The 14,689-nt window shown below is 54.5% G+C and overlaps 1 protein-coding gene across 1 annotated transcript; it reads right to left on the bottom strand.

The window, feature by feature from the left end:
* Window positions 1-349: 349 nt before the first annotated feature.
* On the bottom strand, window positions 350-7,649 carry LOC108927023 (solute carrier family 2, facilitated glucose transporter member 9-like). Its single transcript, XM_029251348.1, has 12 exons — window positions 7,502-7,649; window positions 4,630-4,728; window positions 3,797-3,957; window positions 3,340-3,464; window positions 3,095-3,240; window positions 2,888-3,020; window positions 2,583-2,770; window positions 1,836-1,946; window positions 1,632-1,733; window positions 1,470-1,545; window positions 723-850; window positions 350-613 (listed from the first exon to the last, which is right to left on the bottom strand). The coding sequence occupies exons 1-12, from the start codon at window positions 7,547-7,549 to the stop codon at window positions 371-373; spliced, it is 1,560 nt and encodes a 519-aa protein (XP_029107181.1). The 5' UTR covers window positions 7,550-7,649; the 3' UTR covers window positions 350-370.
* Window positions 7,650-14,689: the final 7,040 nt, after the last annotated feature.

Consider the following 14,689-nt stretch of genomic DNA (forward strand, 5'->3'; position numbering starts at 1 on the left):
AAAATGGAAAATATGGATAAGCTCCTCGGTTTATCGGGATCACATGGAAACGGCGCTGTGATGTCACGGAAGCCTGCTGCTGTTGCCAGGGTACGGTGCCGGACCCGATGCTGGTGGGTTTACCGCGGTACGGCTGAAGAAGGCCACTTGTGTCCAGATCACAGATGACTGTAATCATCGTTATAAAGGCGCCCTCTCTGCGCACCGAGAAATGTTGAAATACAGAAACTCATAGCTGACACAAATCCTCTTATTTATGACGCAAATCCTCTTATGATACATGAGACTTGATGGAGAAAGAGGCTGGCAGCCCCCCACCCCCACGCCCACCCCCACCCCCCCGGCCTGCGTCTCGCACCCGGCGCCGCGCTCAGGGGCACGATGCCGAGCTGTCGAACTCCATGGAGCTGCTCTCCAGGGCACCGTAGCCGTTCATCTTCCTCAGCTTGAGCTGGTTGGCCCGCCGGAACAACATGACCTCCTTGGTGGCGAACATCTGGCTGATCTCCATGAACGTCTTGTTCTTGGTCTCGGGGATGATGAAGAACACGTACGTCGCCACTGCGAGGCACACGCCGCAGAACACCAAGTAACAGAAGGAGCCCGCGGACATCTGGAGCAGGAATCAAAAGGGGCGGTCACCCTGTGTGTGTGTGAGTGTGTGTGTGTGTGTGTGCGTGTGTGTGTGTGTGTGTGTGTGTGCGTGTGCGCCACTCCCTCACCTGCAGGAACGGGAAGACGAAGCCCACGGTGAAGTTGGAGATCCAGTTGAGTGAACCTCCGACGATGTAGGCAGCCGGTCGGTGCGACTGCTTGAAGAGCTCCGCCGTCATGAGGAACGGCACTCCAGCTGCTCACAGAAACACACACCGTCCATATGCAGAAACACACAGCTGGACTCACAAGGGAACATTTCTTCAGGTCAGTGGGTAAATCAGTGTACAAAGCAGAGTACAAACCTCACACCGCAAGCGACGTAGGAAAGAGGCATCAGCTAAATGAGCATCAATTAATTTCCAGTAAAACAAAAGCAGGTTTTCTCTGCAAAAGCTTTCATGTCACGAGGTAACTGGTGATGTAGCGGTTGGAGCCGCTGCCTTTGAGCCGAAGGTCATAGGTTCGAATCCCACCGCTAGCTGTAGTAGCCACGAGCAAGGTACTTACCCTGAATTCCACCAGTAAAAGTTACCCTGCTCTATAAATGGTTGAATAGTTGTTGTACATTAACACTGTTAGTCACTTTTGCAGAAACACGTCACGGGAGAGCAGTGACTCGTCGCGTGAAACGTCTCTGAACGGTGACTTTTCCCTAAAGCCCCTTTAAGGGAGATGTACGTGAGTGCGTGTTTCGCTTCTGTGTCTGCCTCTGAGCAGAGGCCTCTTGCTGCAGTGACCCCATGTCACCCGCAGGGGGCGTCTCGTCGCCCAGTAATGCTCCGAGTACCGCGGTGGGGGAGGGGCTGACCTACCGGGGCCGATGCAGAAGCCCGCGATGATGCCCACCACGCAGGCGACGCTGACGTACCGCATGAAGGCCACTCGAGCCTGGCAACGGACAACACGCCGTCACACACGCGTCCGCCGCCCTCTCACACACTCACGCCCAACCCAGCAGCGAGATGCAGACACACCTGCAGGACCAGGGACAGCGTGATGCCGGCGCAGCAGAGTCCCATGAAGCCGAAGCCCCCGATCATGAGGGGCCTCCTGCCGAGGCGCTCGATGGTGAAGCACTGGGGGCGAAGGGCCGACGGTCACACACGAACCGTTCTCCACAGCGCGTGCGTGCGTGCGTGCGTGCGTGAGTGTGTGCGTCAGCAACCGGGGCCGCTCACCCCGATGAGCCCGGCGACGACCTCGATGGCCCCCGTCCCCACCGTGGTGTACTGGATCTGGGCCGCCGGGATGTCCGCGTTCTCAAAGATGTCATTGGTGTAGAACCAGATCTGCAAGAGCCACGAGAGATGTGTGTGAAGTGCCGAGGGCGTGTGTCGTGCTCGGCGGGGCCTGGGCAGTTACACATTAAGTCCTCTGTCCCCCCGCCCCACCCCGTGTCGGTCGCCACGGAGAGATTTAATGTCCACAACGCAGCTTTCTCCGCTTTGCTGGATTAGTTCAATACTCCATGGAGGGAGAAAGATCTGCTTGTGCAGCTCGAAAAGTGCGCAGGAGGTCCTGCTAACAAAATATCGTAAAGGTGCGTTATTACGGCAAGCGGCTTTGGGGAAAAGCGTCAGCCGAACGACACGTGCGAAAAAGAGCTGGGGGGGGGGGGCAAGGAAACGTGGAGAATTTAGGTGCGCTCCTCAAAAAAAACGGTGAGGAAGGTTCCCACAAACAGGCCCGGGTTCGAGTGGCGCGGGAGATGGAATAAAAAAGCTGAATGGTGTCGCGAACAAAGGGCGCCGGATGTCTGCGTTAGACCCCTTTCCTCGCCACATCCGACAGCACGTGGGGCGATTCCGGGGCGGACCTGGGATGAGCAAACGGGACTTTTCCCCACAAGGAATACTGGGACGAGTCGCTTCCAGGATCCGTTCGCGGGGACACCCGGGGCGCGCGCGGGCGGAGGCGGCACTCACCGCGTCGATGCCGGAGAGCTGCATGCCGATGTTGATGACGACCACGGAGAGCAGCTGCCAGCGCACGGAGTCGTCCAGCAGCAGCTGCCACACGGACACGGTCTCCACGGAGGAGAGCGAGCGCTGCTCCTGCTGCATCTCTTCGACCTCCACTTGGATGTTGGGCTTGGCACGGTAGCGCTTCAGGGCTGCGGGGCACACGGCACGGCACGGCACGGCCCGCGACGCCGCGGTCACGCCAGTGACTCTCTGCGCTCGCGCCGTCACCTCGGCGCTCCTCCCACGCGAGCCCCGCGCGACCTCACCTGCGATGGTGGCGTGAATGTTGCGCTTCTCCATGAGCAGGTAGCGAGGGCTCTCCGGAAACCAGGGCAGCAGCACGAGCTGGACGAAGGTGGGCACCACCACCAGGGACAGGAAGAGCGGCCAGTGCTCGTCCTGCGGGGACACGTGGGCAGAGGCCTGAGCCGGCGGCCCCCGGAGTTGCGGCGCGCGCTCCGTGAGCTCCGTACCTTGCCGAGCAGCTCGCGCAGGCCCAGGATCTGCGCCGCGAACACGCCGACGCAGATGAAAATGCTCGGGATGAGGCCCAGGAAGCCGCGAAGGTTCTTGGGTGCGATCTCCCCCAGGTACATGGGCACCACGCTGAGCGACACGCCTGGGGGAGACAAGAGGCCTGAGTGACGAGGGTGCGCCTCGCTGGCTCCGCCGTAGGGGGCGCACCGACGCTGACGGCGAGCGTCGCGGTTACGATTACCTGAGTGTATCCCGGTGATGAAGCGGCCCAGGATGACCATTTCTGGGGAGCCGCAAATCCTGCTGAGCCCCATGAGGGAGCCGGCGATGAAAACCAGCACGCTTGAGTTCACCACCGTGCCCTTCCTGCGCACGAGAGCGTCGGTGAGACAGAGGGGCGGAGCCACAGGCCCCGTCTTCCTCCACGCTGTCAGCATGTAGGCAGCTACCGGAGGGACGTGAGCCAGCAACACGGCGGTGCGAGGCATACAAGCGGTGTGTCAGTAGCGCTCTGTGTGTGTGTGTGTCTTGAGCTCCCTGCCTCTTGATGATGTACTTTGTTTACTGTGATTCCTAGAAAGGCGCCTGGTAAATGAACAGAAGTCTCTCACCCTGTCACTCATGCTGTGTCGTCACCCCCCCCCCCTCCCCCCGGTCCTTGACCGTTCGCTCTGGCCGCCTCTCTCTGGACACCTCACCTGCCAAACTTGGTGACCAGAATTCCCACCAGCAGGGAGCCCACCAGGCCGCCGATGGCAAACACCGACACGGTGAGCGAGTACATGACGGTCAGCGTCTTCTCGCTGACACCGGTGCCGTTTCGGCTCACGATGGTGCGGTTGTAGAAGTCCTTGATGTACTGAGTGAAGGGAACACGGGAAACAATCAGCGCTGCTCCTACATCACATTGCTCTCCTTACATCAAATTAGCTGTCCCTTCGGGAGAAGGGTGGAATTCATTGCAAAGGAGCTTTCGGGACATCGGGATAAAGGTCAGCGGTGCCTTTCCCGGAAAGCGTGTGGCTGCGGAGCGCGTGCACAGGGTGTGTTCCAGATGCGCCCGTAATACACACGCGCGTGCTCAGCACAGCCGCTCTCGGGTCACAGACCAGTCGCACGGCGGCGCCTCGTCATCTTGGCCCTAATAGCCGGAGGACGAGGCGACGTGGCGCCGGTAACGTGCTCCCAATTGAGCGGCCGAGCGAACAAGAGCCCCTTTGGCCACGCTGGAGAAGCTCTTCGTCCTCCTCCCTGCGGGCCTCTCGCACAGGGCAGGGTGCCGGTAGCACGCATTCTTTAAATAACTGAGACGCCCCGTCCTTCACGGACACCGTCCTCCTGCAGCTGGCAACCGTTTTCACCTCCTTCCAGCTCCAGACCCTGTCTTTGCTCACGGGCCCCGGTGGAGCACGGTCTCGTTCCTTGGAAGGGCAGATGCGTCTGTGGACCTGCCTTCCGCGGTGGAGAAACCGTCCCTCAGCGCGACCCCGACCGTAACCCTAACCGTGACCCTACGCCAGGGCACACTTACCCCCGCGGGTGAGTTGACCACGGCCAGGTTGTAGCCATAGAGCATCGAGCTGCCGAATGAGGTGAGCAAGGTGACCGCCAGCAAGGAGGTGGTGAGGTGCTGGAACAAGAGCACAGGCAGTAAGTGTGTGTAATAGAGAGAGTACAGGGGCAGCTGGTAGCGTGGTGGTTACAGCTGCTGCGAATGAACCGAAAAGTTGTGGGTTCGAATCCCACCTCCAGCTGTGGGATCCTTGATCGAGGTACCGATCCTCAGATGCACCAGTAAGATTACCCAGCTGTGTAAAAAGGTAGGTGGTTATGGAGAGATTAACGGGGTAAGTCTCTGTGGAGAGAAGTGTGTGCTACTCCTCACTAGTCCTTTTGCCTCCAGAGACTAGATCATCAGTTGGCACCTTATACCATCTTCTTCAGGTTACATGACATTTGACCTTTGACCTATGGAACCGATCAGTCACTCATACAGGAGCCCAATCAGCACTCAGAGCTAACTACTAACTACACCCCCCAGGGTTCCCCATCACCGCCCCAAGCAGTCCTCCCAGTGGACACAGGGAACTTGTCCACTGGAACAAAGTCCCCCCACAGCATCAGGCTCCTCCCACACACACAGTGTGACTCGAGAGGCAGAAAGACCCCCCCCCCCCCCCACGCGCACACACACAGAAGTGTTTCCAGGTGCGGCACAAAGCCGGGTTCCTACTGCCTGTGCGTGACACTCTGTCTGTCCAGGGTCACTTTTATGTGCGCGCACACACGCACACGCACACACGCACAGAAACTCTTACGTTCACTCATTCATTCACCAGACATTTTTCTCCAAAGCAACGTGCATCTCAGCGAAATACTGTGTGTTCATTACATTAGGAGAAAGAGGCATAGCCGCAGACATCATGTGATTCTTAAGTAAACCTAGTTTGCTACCTTCCACTTGATGCACCGATGTTCATCACTCGAGTAGCTGTATAAAACTGAGGACAGACTAATCCTGACCATCTTCCTACATTTTTTTTATAATAAGATACACAAACAATCACATACAATGCAGGAGCAGCAGCTGTATAGCCGTTACTCCTGCATTGTATCTATTCTTCCCGCAGTACTTCAGGGTAAGAACCCTGATCAAGGGAACTACAGGAAGAGGGGATTTGAACCAGCAACCCCTGGGCACAGAGGCAAGGGCACCACCGTACACGGTAGAAACACGCTACACATGTGGTATCTATACGAACCACAGACACACATTTTGGACACGCTGATCGTTTACAGATGTGCGCATTTACAGTATTTTATATACAATGTATAAATATACATAAATATACAGTGTATCCATTTTCACTCATCTAACAGCGTTTATGTTCACAAACTACAGTGCTGTGCAAAAGGGTATAGGCACTTGGGGAAAAGAGCTGTAAAGTGATAATGCTCTTAATTCATAAACTTCCTAGAAAACTTGGTAACCATCCATCGTCAACAACCGCTTGTCCCAAGAGGGATCACGACAGGTTTGGCCAGATCCTGTGCTCTCTGGCGGGTCTGGGGTTCGAGTCCCGCTTGGGGCATCTTGCGATGGACTGGCGTCCCATCCTGGGTGTGTCCCCTCCCCCTCCTGTGTTGCCGGGTTAGATTTCAGACTGTGTGTGTGTGTGTGTGTGTGTGTGTGTGTGTGTGTGTGTGCGCGCACTTTGTTTCTTTAATGACATACAAAACACTTACTGTAATACTGTAACTGTGCAAAAGGAACACTTGGAAATCTAAAATTTGCTCTTTTCCACTGACACTATAGTGCAGAAGACATTAAATAACCGTCTAAAACAAATATTTTTGTGAAACATCCAAGGGCCTAACACTTTTGCGCACGCACGCACGCACGCACGCACGCACGCACGCACGCACGCACGCACGCACGCACGCACACACTTTCTGAACTGCTTGCCCCATTCAAGGTCACGGGGAACCAGAGCCTAACCTGGCAACACAGGACGGAAGGCTGGAGGGGGAGGGGACACACCGCAAGGCACCCCAAGCGGGACTCGAACCCCAGACCCACGGGAGAACAGGACCCGACACGACCTGACCCATTGCGCCACCGCACGGCGCCCCCCTCCCACTTTCGCACACACGCACGCACACACACACGCACGCACACACACACGCACACACACACGCACGCACACACACACGCACGCACACACACACACACGCACACACACACACACGCACGCACACACGCACGCACACACGCACGCACACACACACGCACGCACACACATTTTCAGAACCGCTTGTCCCATACGGGGTCACGGGGAACCGGAGCCTACCCGGCAACACAGGGCGTAAGGCTGGAGAGAGGGAGGGGACACACCCAGGACGGGACGCCAGTCCGTCGCAAGGCACCCCAAGCGGGACTTGAACCCCAGACCCACCGGACAGCAGGACTGTGGTCCAACCCACTGCGCCACCGCACCCCCCTCACTTTCGCACAGTACTGCTTAAATATTTAAATATATTTTCTTTTATATTTATACATACCATCAGTCAAAGTCGTCGATTCATAGTAAATCTTTTCGGACTCAGGAACGCAACTGGAACGTACTGGAACTCGGAGTCCCTGTGTGTGTGTGTGTGTGTGTGTGTGTGTGTGTGTGTGTGGATAATTGAGCAGCCGGGCGGAAACAGACTAGTAGTGAAGGACGTTCAAAAAGTCAATAATATGATCATCATGTAACCAGTAACATTTTACATTTCGGCTCCATCACGAAGGAAGGAAGGAAGAAAGAAAGAAAGAAAGACGCTCATGATCATCCATCCCTCCTTTTCCTTCTTTCTTTCCTTCCTTCCTCCCTCTTTCTTTCCAGCCGCCCGTTACTGACCGGTGCGATTTTGCCCGCGCCGGACGTCGCGATCACTTCTTCAGCCATGTGGACCCGTCAGCGGGCATCGACCCCACACACGTCCTGGTGCAGCTCCTCCTCGCGCAGCGCGTCTCCCCTCAGCGTCCTCGGCGCTGCCGCCGGCATCTCTGCTGCGCTCGCGCTCGGACAGCGGGCGTGGTCACCCTCCCCCCCCCCCCCCCCCCCCCCCCCCCGCGTGCCGCTGTCATGGGCCCTTGCGCCCCCCCTCCGGACAGCCGGTGAGGGGCGGGGTCAAGGGTTGCGGTCGGTTACGGTTGCAGTGAGTCTGCCTCCCCCCCAAGCCCCCCCAAGCCCCCCCGTGGCTCATTAACCAGCACAAAGCACAGCGTCACATGACGGCTGGCAGCGTGACCCTGGAGAGAAGCTTGGGTTCGACTGGGTTCAATTACCCCCGTGAATTTACAGCTCTTTACTGTGGTTCCCCCAGGACCACTCGGCCACACGAGGACACACTTCCCTCCAGAGTGTCAGTCTCACCGGTGGACGGTGCAAGAGCAGGGCGACTCCCGCGATGTCACGCACACGGCGCGGGACGCTGGGATGTACAGGAGGAGGCGGCGCGTCAGTGCAGCGCGTACGGCTGCGCGCTCCGACGTGAACGTGTCCGGAACGATGCGGTCAATGTCCGAGAGCGGGACCGCACGGGGCCGGACCGCGTTCCTCGTCGCCGCGGTGCGTCGCGGGGCTCCTTCGCAGGCCTGTAGGAAGGTGTGCTGTGCGCAGGGCTGCCTCGTGTCCCTGGAGGGACGAGGAGTAGCCCTTCGCTGCTCTCCAGCTCACGCTAGGTGCCCTTGAGCCGCCGTCAGATGAGAGGAGATCTGATTCCTGCTGATGGCTGCTTGAGCCACAGGAGGCGCGCTGGGCCTCTTCACCTGAGGGAGCCTCGCCGCTGCGCTCAGGGACTCGGGCGCAGGGGCACATGGGCACAGGTGACGCGTGAGTCGTTTCTACGCCAGGATCGCCGCGGTCTCTGCGTCCTCGGAGCTCGTGACCCCAAGCTGCTCTGCGGAGGAAATGAGAGGAGTCATGACAGTCATTATGGACAGAGAGGTGCTTTGTGCTCTGCCTCTCGCCCTCTCGGTCGTCACGGCGACGAGCCGATGCCTGGTAGGAGCTCTGGCAACTAGTCCTACGGAGTAATAAAATCAAAAAGACTGTAACACAACTTCGCAAGCGTCGTGCACACACACGCACACACACAAGATGGCCTGTTTTCATCTGCCAGATTCTCTAAGTGACTTTTCTCTTATAAATGTTGACTCTAACAAGAGGAGCTGCACTGAGTTCTTCTAAGAACCTCCACCAGGGGGCAGTCGTTGTCCAGTGCCTTCCACGGTGTTGAGAGGGGTCTGAGTCCCGTTTGTGTTTTCAGAGTTAAAGGGCTCTGTCCGCTGTCCCCGTGGTTCTTTACATCCATCGGCATACATGGTGATTCATACACACACACACACATTTTCAGAACCGCTTGTCCCATACGGGGTCGTGGGGAACCGGAGCCTACCCGGCAACTCGGGGCGTAGGGCCGGAGGGGGAGGGGACACACCCAGGACGGGACGCCAGTCCGTCGCAAGGCACCCCCAGCGGGACTCGAACCTCAGACCCACCACAGAGCAGGACTGTGGCCCAACCCGCTGCGCCACCGCACCCCCCCATGGTTCATACATCCTCTTCTTATTTTTCCTCCAACTTCTCCATCATCACTGTCTTTCCCAGAGAGTCCAACTTTCCCATGACGTGTCAAAATGTGACAACATCGGTCTCCACATCTGTGTGTCCAGAGACAGCTCTGGTTGGATCCAAAATGTCTGAACCAATCCTGTGTGTCTTCTTGGGTCTTCATGGTGTCTCGGTCGCAAGGAGTCCATTTGTCTCCTGTCCTCCTTCTTCACTGTCCGTCTTTCACATCCCGACAGTGGAATAGAAAAAACCGCTGTTTGGGCAACACCCATTTTTGTTCTTGCGGAACCATGAGAACGTCTGAGCACCTTTTCCACATCTTTCATTGCCGCTCTGCCAAGTGCTGGTCTTCAGAGTGTCTCCTGACTGTTGGGCCCCTCCTGCTTCGTGTTATTGTTCCTGCTCATCCCAGAAGACAGAAGTTGTACACTGATTGGAACTAAGCTTGAGCACCTACAGTGTTTAAAATAGGGTGACATGGTGGCACACCACCACCTGGGAGTGTCTGGGTTTGAATTCAATCCCCATTCTGCCTGTGTGGAGTTTGTATCTTTTCCCCCTCTCTACTCTGGTTTTCTTTGGGTGCTCTGGTTTCCTCCCACTGTCCAAAGACATGTGTTTCAGGTGGATTGGCAACTCTAGATTGGCCATGGAGTTTGACTGGGGCAAGGTGTGTGTGTGTGTGTGTGTGTGTGTGTGTGTGTGTGTCTGTGTGTGTGTAGGTGCATGGCTGTGCATGCAGCACGCATGCCTCCTGGCACCTAGTTGCTCCACGAAGAGAACTGCAGCTCTGACAAGGACAAGTGCTTAATGTAACTGGACCCCTTAAATGAAGATTTAACTCAACATATGAGATGTGTGTGGTACAATTGTCTAGTGCGTGTGTGATTATTATTGTTAATGTAAATGTACATATTTAAGATTCACTCTGACACAATAGAAACAACTCACCAAATCACTCAGCTGAAAAACAATTAAAACCAGCTTAAGAGTTTTTAAAATTCAGCAGTCATGAGACGTTGATTGCGTACACATTACGGATACAACTCGTCATCTAAAGGTCGCTGGTTCGAACCCTGAGTCGACCTTTGCTGTACTGCCTCTGCCGCTACAGTACAAGTGCTCTGTTGTACACCCCGGCGAACAGTTGCAAACTGCTTTGGACCAAGGTGTCAGTAGAGCAGAGAATAAATGACGCTACAGTTATTTTCGCACGCAGAATTTAAAGCCATGGATTTTCACCCGAAGCCGCGTTTCTCCGGCGCTCAGTTTGATGGAAAAGCGTCACTGACAGGTGTCCACAGCCAATGAAATCCACAGAAGTAGCCCGCTGACCCTGAGGAGGTGGTCTTAATGTTTCTCAGTGACTTGATTCAGTTTTAATAAAGTTAGAACATTAAAAGCGATCAGAAAAGGGTGTCAGAAATGAAGTGGTGTAAAGGTACATTTTTATTTATAATTGCATTCAAAAGAGAAAAAAATTGCTCTAAAAAGTACAACTTCTTCAGAACTGTACCTAAGTACAGCTAACAGAAGAAATGTATCTCATTATTATCCACCCTAGGTTACAACCTAGCGCCTAAAGTAGGGTAATGTTTACTGCATCAGTGCTGCCGGAGCAGGGATTCGAACCGGGAACTTTCCGATTGCCAGGTGCCGACCCCACAGCGAGTTCCGTACACGGGAACCTCGGTGGTCAGCAGAGGAGAAAAGAAACAAGAAGACGCCAGAACATCAGCTGAAGAATGACAGCGTCCGCTCGCCATGGTGACCTTTAACCTCTTGTTCCAGAGAAGTGATGTTTTCCGCCCTGGATCCACGTCTGCGTTTCATCTACAACCTGCTGACGACTGCACAGACGATCCGGGGATTAAGACGGTGCGCATGGCTCCTCTTGCAGAGCAGGAGATCCACGCAGCTGCTGCTCGCAGGGCTTCAGGGCCTCGATGTGGTTTGAAAGGCCACTTGGAAAGGCCACATGGAGACTGCTGCTCTTCACGTTGATGTGAAACAGGAACTCGCCGAGGCCTCAGGGTGGATCATCAGCTGACCTCATGACCCGTGAGCTCGTGAGCCCTGCAAGTGGGAAGCTGTCCCCAGAAGTGGTCCGCAGAGAAGAAGGACTCGCTTTGAAAGCAGCACCTCTGAGCAGACGGTGACACGCTATACTGCAACACTTTAGCAGCAGAATCTGAGCAGTTATTGAGCGTGTAAGACCGGGACAAAGAGTGTAAAAACAGCGTAACTGCCAGCTGGGCTGTATCTGCAGATGGAATGTTAACTCACGTTAACCACACTGGGGCACCCAACCCTGGGAACTCAGCCCCCCAGGAACAAAGTTCACCAGTTATCTCTCCTCTCAGTTACTTCTCCACCCATCCATGCTTTGCTGCTTAGAAGTCCAGCATCCCTGCTGGAGAGATGCGTTTGCTACGTCACTCTCATTGCCACCATCAGGAGAAGACACCTTCGCCGCTATCTCAGAAACACGAGGTCCCATCTGCACAGCCTCCTGTGTTGCTGGATGCAGCAGTATGTTCTGGGGACAGATGGTGCAGGTGCAGCTGGACAGGAGCTGGAAATCAGGGTTCCTTTAAAAGGCAAAGCAGCGTGTGAGTAACATCACAGTGAATCAACTCTGACGACTACAAGAAATTATAAGAACTGGGTTCATGCAGATTCTAACCTTGAGGAGATTCTCACATTTTCCTATCAGTCCTCTGTGCTACAGAGTATCTACAAAGCATGAACTTTTTCCATTTTCTTCTCTTATACCCTAATATTTGAACCAGTGAGCAGTCAATTGAAAATGCAGTAGAGTACTTTTTGCTCATGTTTCATTTCTTTTCTCTTCTTTGCTCTTGCTGAGCTGTCTGTGGACGGCAGTTTTCCGGTCATAGTACCGCAGATTTTCAGCAGGAATCATGTTTTTGTGTTTTTGTCTGGGTCAATGCAGAACACTCCCCTTCTTGCATTTAAGTCATTCCTTTGTAGGGTTGTGACTTGATGGAACGTGACCCTTTACCCTAAACTTTCGTGCTGACTGAACAGGTTCTCCTGCAGGATTTGCCTGTCTTTGTCTCTGACTGTTTTGAGCTTCATTACAAGTTTCTCAGTCTCTTGTGCTGAAAAATCACCCCACTGCATGATGCTGCCACCACCATGCTGGGCGATATGGATGGTGTTACTGTGCAGTTGACTATGTTTGCTTTGTGCCAAATAGGATTAGTTTCAATCGAGCAGGTATGAAAAGATTTGGCAAGTCAGCTATTTTCTCAGAATGAAATTCTCTTCTCTTACTGACTTTATCATATTGATCAGGAGTTTGATGTAACTGAAACATCTGCAAATCTCACACTTGGAGACCATGCTGTCCTTAAGGCCAGATTCCACAGGAACTTTAGTAATTGAGTATTATTGATCTTTTTTTATCTGACGCCATTGTCCATGCAGCAGGAGAGGGGTTTGAACCCGCATCCTTCGGATTGCAGGGCAATGGCCTGAATGACTGCATCGCCTGCTGAAAACACGCATTCTGTGGATATGTAGTAGATGACGAATAACATCTGTCTCTGAAATGTGTTTCTGTGTGGTAGAATGACTATTTTCCTACGTCGTGACAAAAAGAGGCTCCCGCAGACACACCTGCATCCGTGACCCCTTGTTGGGCCTTTCTTCACTCTGATTGGTCAGGACAGGGGCTCCTCATTAAGTCCTCCCGCGCAGAACGCCTCTCGCTGGCGAGCAGGAGAACAGACCATCTTGAACAAGGTAATCCATCTCCATCACTTTAATGATTATCCCCATTAATCTGCAGTAAACTAATAAAGTAAGCCGTTCTCACCCCAATCGTTCACCCCCCCCCACACGCTGTTGAGTCTTTAGTCTGTTAATATGTCTCTGCTAATGTCCTTCGCTGCCTGCCGCCTCACCTGCCACACGGCTCTGCGAGGGCCCCGTGGGTTAGGTGTGGTTCAGCTCCTCAGGAGAGTGCGTCGGGGGGGGCCGCTTAAATTTAATTTAGCACGCCGGTCCTCAGATGGGCCCCCGCAGTCAAGGGTTTAATTTAGCTGATCAAGTTATAAGCGCACGCGGGCCGGTAATCAATCTTGGGGCTGTCACGCTGACAGGCGCCTGTCCTAAGCGACGGAGACTTCCTGCGGCACGACCACTTTAATTGCCTCCAAATTGACTGCTTTTGTGTTTCCGTGATGTTTCACACAACTTTGCTCAATTAAAGGCAGCGAAAGGGGCCGTCCCACCGGGACCCGCAAGGCGCCGTGTTGTCGGCGTGAATCACGGTGGCACTCGGTCCATGATCACGTTTCTCTTGGTGCCGAAGTCCTCTTGGGGTTTCTGTCCTCCCCCCCGACCCCCGGTGAAGCACGGGCCCCCCATTGGCTGGGAGCTCGGGAACATAGACTGTTTCATGTGCGTGAGGATACGGTGGATAAGTTTGTAACACCATTTCTCCATAAGTAAGGATGGAGAGAACGTTGTGCCGAAGACAGACTCACAGGGCTTTCACAAGGTTACGGACGAGGCAAATGACAAACCATCTGATGCGTGCGTAACACACTATTTATTAAAGTAATAAGTGGAGCCAAAATAATAGGAAGAAACGCAAACAAACAAATATGTGGGAACTTTGGTAAATACGTGGTGCGATGCTCACGAATTCATTACTCACACGAGAAATAATGGATCCTAATAAAATTTCTTGTTCCCACTTGATGCGATGGAATGACCCCAGGATGTCCTTTTGCGCGGAAACAATACAATCCAATACAATACAAGCTTTATTGTCACATCATCATCAACATAACATGTAGAGAAGAGTGAAAAATCTTGAGTGCAGCTCCAGAAAGTGCAGTGTTAAGAGTATGTCATAAGTTACGTTAAAAACCCAGTGTATATCTAAAATAGTTAAGATGAACAGAAAACTGTGTTGCTGTGCCGGAGCATGCGGCACGGCAGCCATCTTCGGCGCCATTCCGACGATCCTACCGAATTCTGGAAGTTACTGGAAAGTGCTGCGTGATCACACCTGGGATAAACGGTAACCTTCGGACCGTGAGCCCTCGCTCCATGTACGTGGACGCGTTTGCTTTTTCTCGGTGAGCCGTCCTTCCGCATGCTCTTCTGACCCTGTGCCGTTCACGAGAGCAGTAAAGCACAGTGAAAATCGCCTCGCTGTATTCATGGCCGAATCGGTGCAGCTCAGCGTACAAACCTCACGCTGTCCGAAAGGTGGCCCTCGCACCCGGTCGCTTCGGGACCCCTCGGCGCCGAGCGGAGCGCACGCTCCGGGCGCCGGGCGCCAACCGCCAGCGCGCCCGTCCGACAGCCGGAGCCCGGAGCCGCTCTCCGTCGGCGGGCGGAGGACATTAAGCCTCGGTAGCCCCCGGGGCGAGAGCCTCGGCACCAGGCCGGCTGCGTCTCCGCGGACGCGTTTGTTTCGGCGAAGGC

The sequence above is a fragment of the Scleropages formosus genome, chromosome 4 (genome assembly GCF_900964775.1).
Source record: "Scleropages formosus chromosome 4, fSclFor1.1, whole genome shotgun sequence".
NCBI classification, from domain to species: domain Eukaryota; kingdom Metazoa; phylum Chordata; class Actinopteri; order Osteoglossiformes; family Osteoglossidae; genus Scleropages; species Scleropages formosus.

Excerpts from the sequence above, each read along its gene's own strand:
- LOC108927023 (XM_029251348.1), bottom strand. The coding sequence starts at position 7,549 with ATGGCTGAAGAAGTGATCGCGACGTCCGGCGCGGGCAAAATCGCACCG. Across the intron at positions 3,465-3,796 it reads CTGGTCACCAAGTTTGGCAG|GAAGGGCACGGTGGTGAACT; the intron begins GTGAGGTGTCCA and ends TCTCGTGCGCAG. Across the intron at positions 1,734-1,835 it reads TCGTCGCCGGGCTCATCGGG|TGCTTCACCATCGAGCGCCT; the intron begins GTGAGCGGCCCC and ends CTTCGCCCCCAG.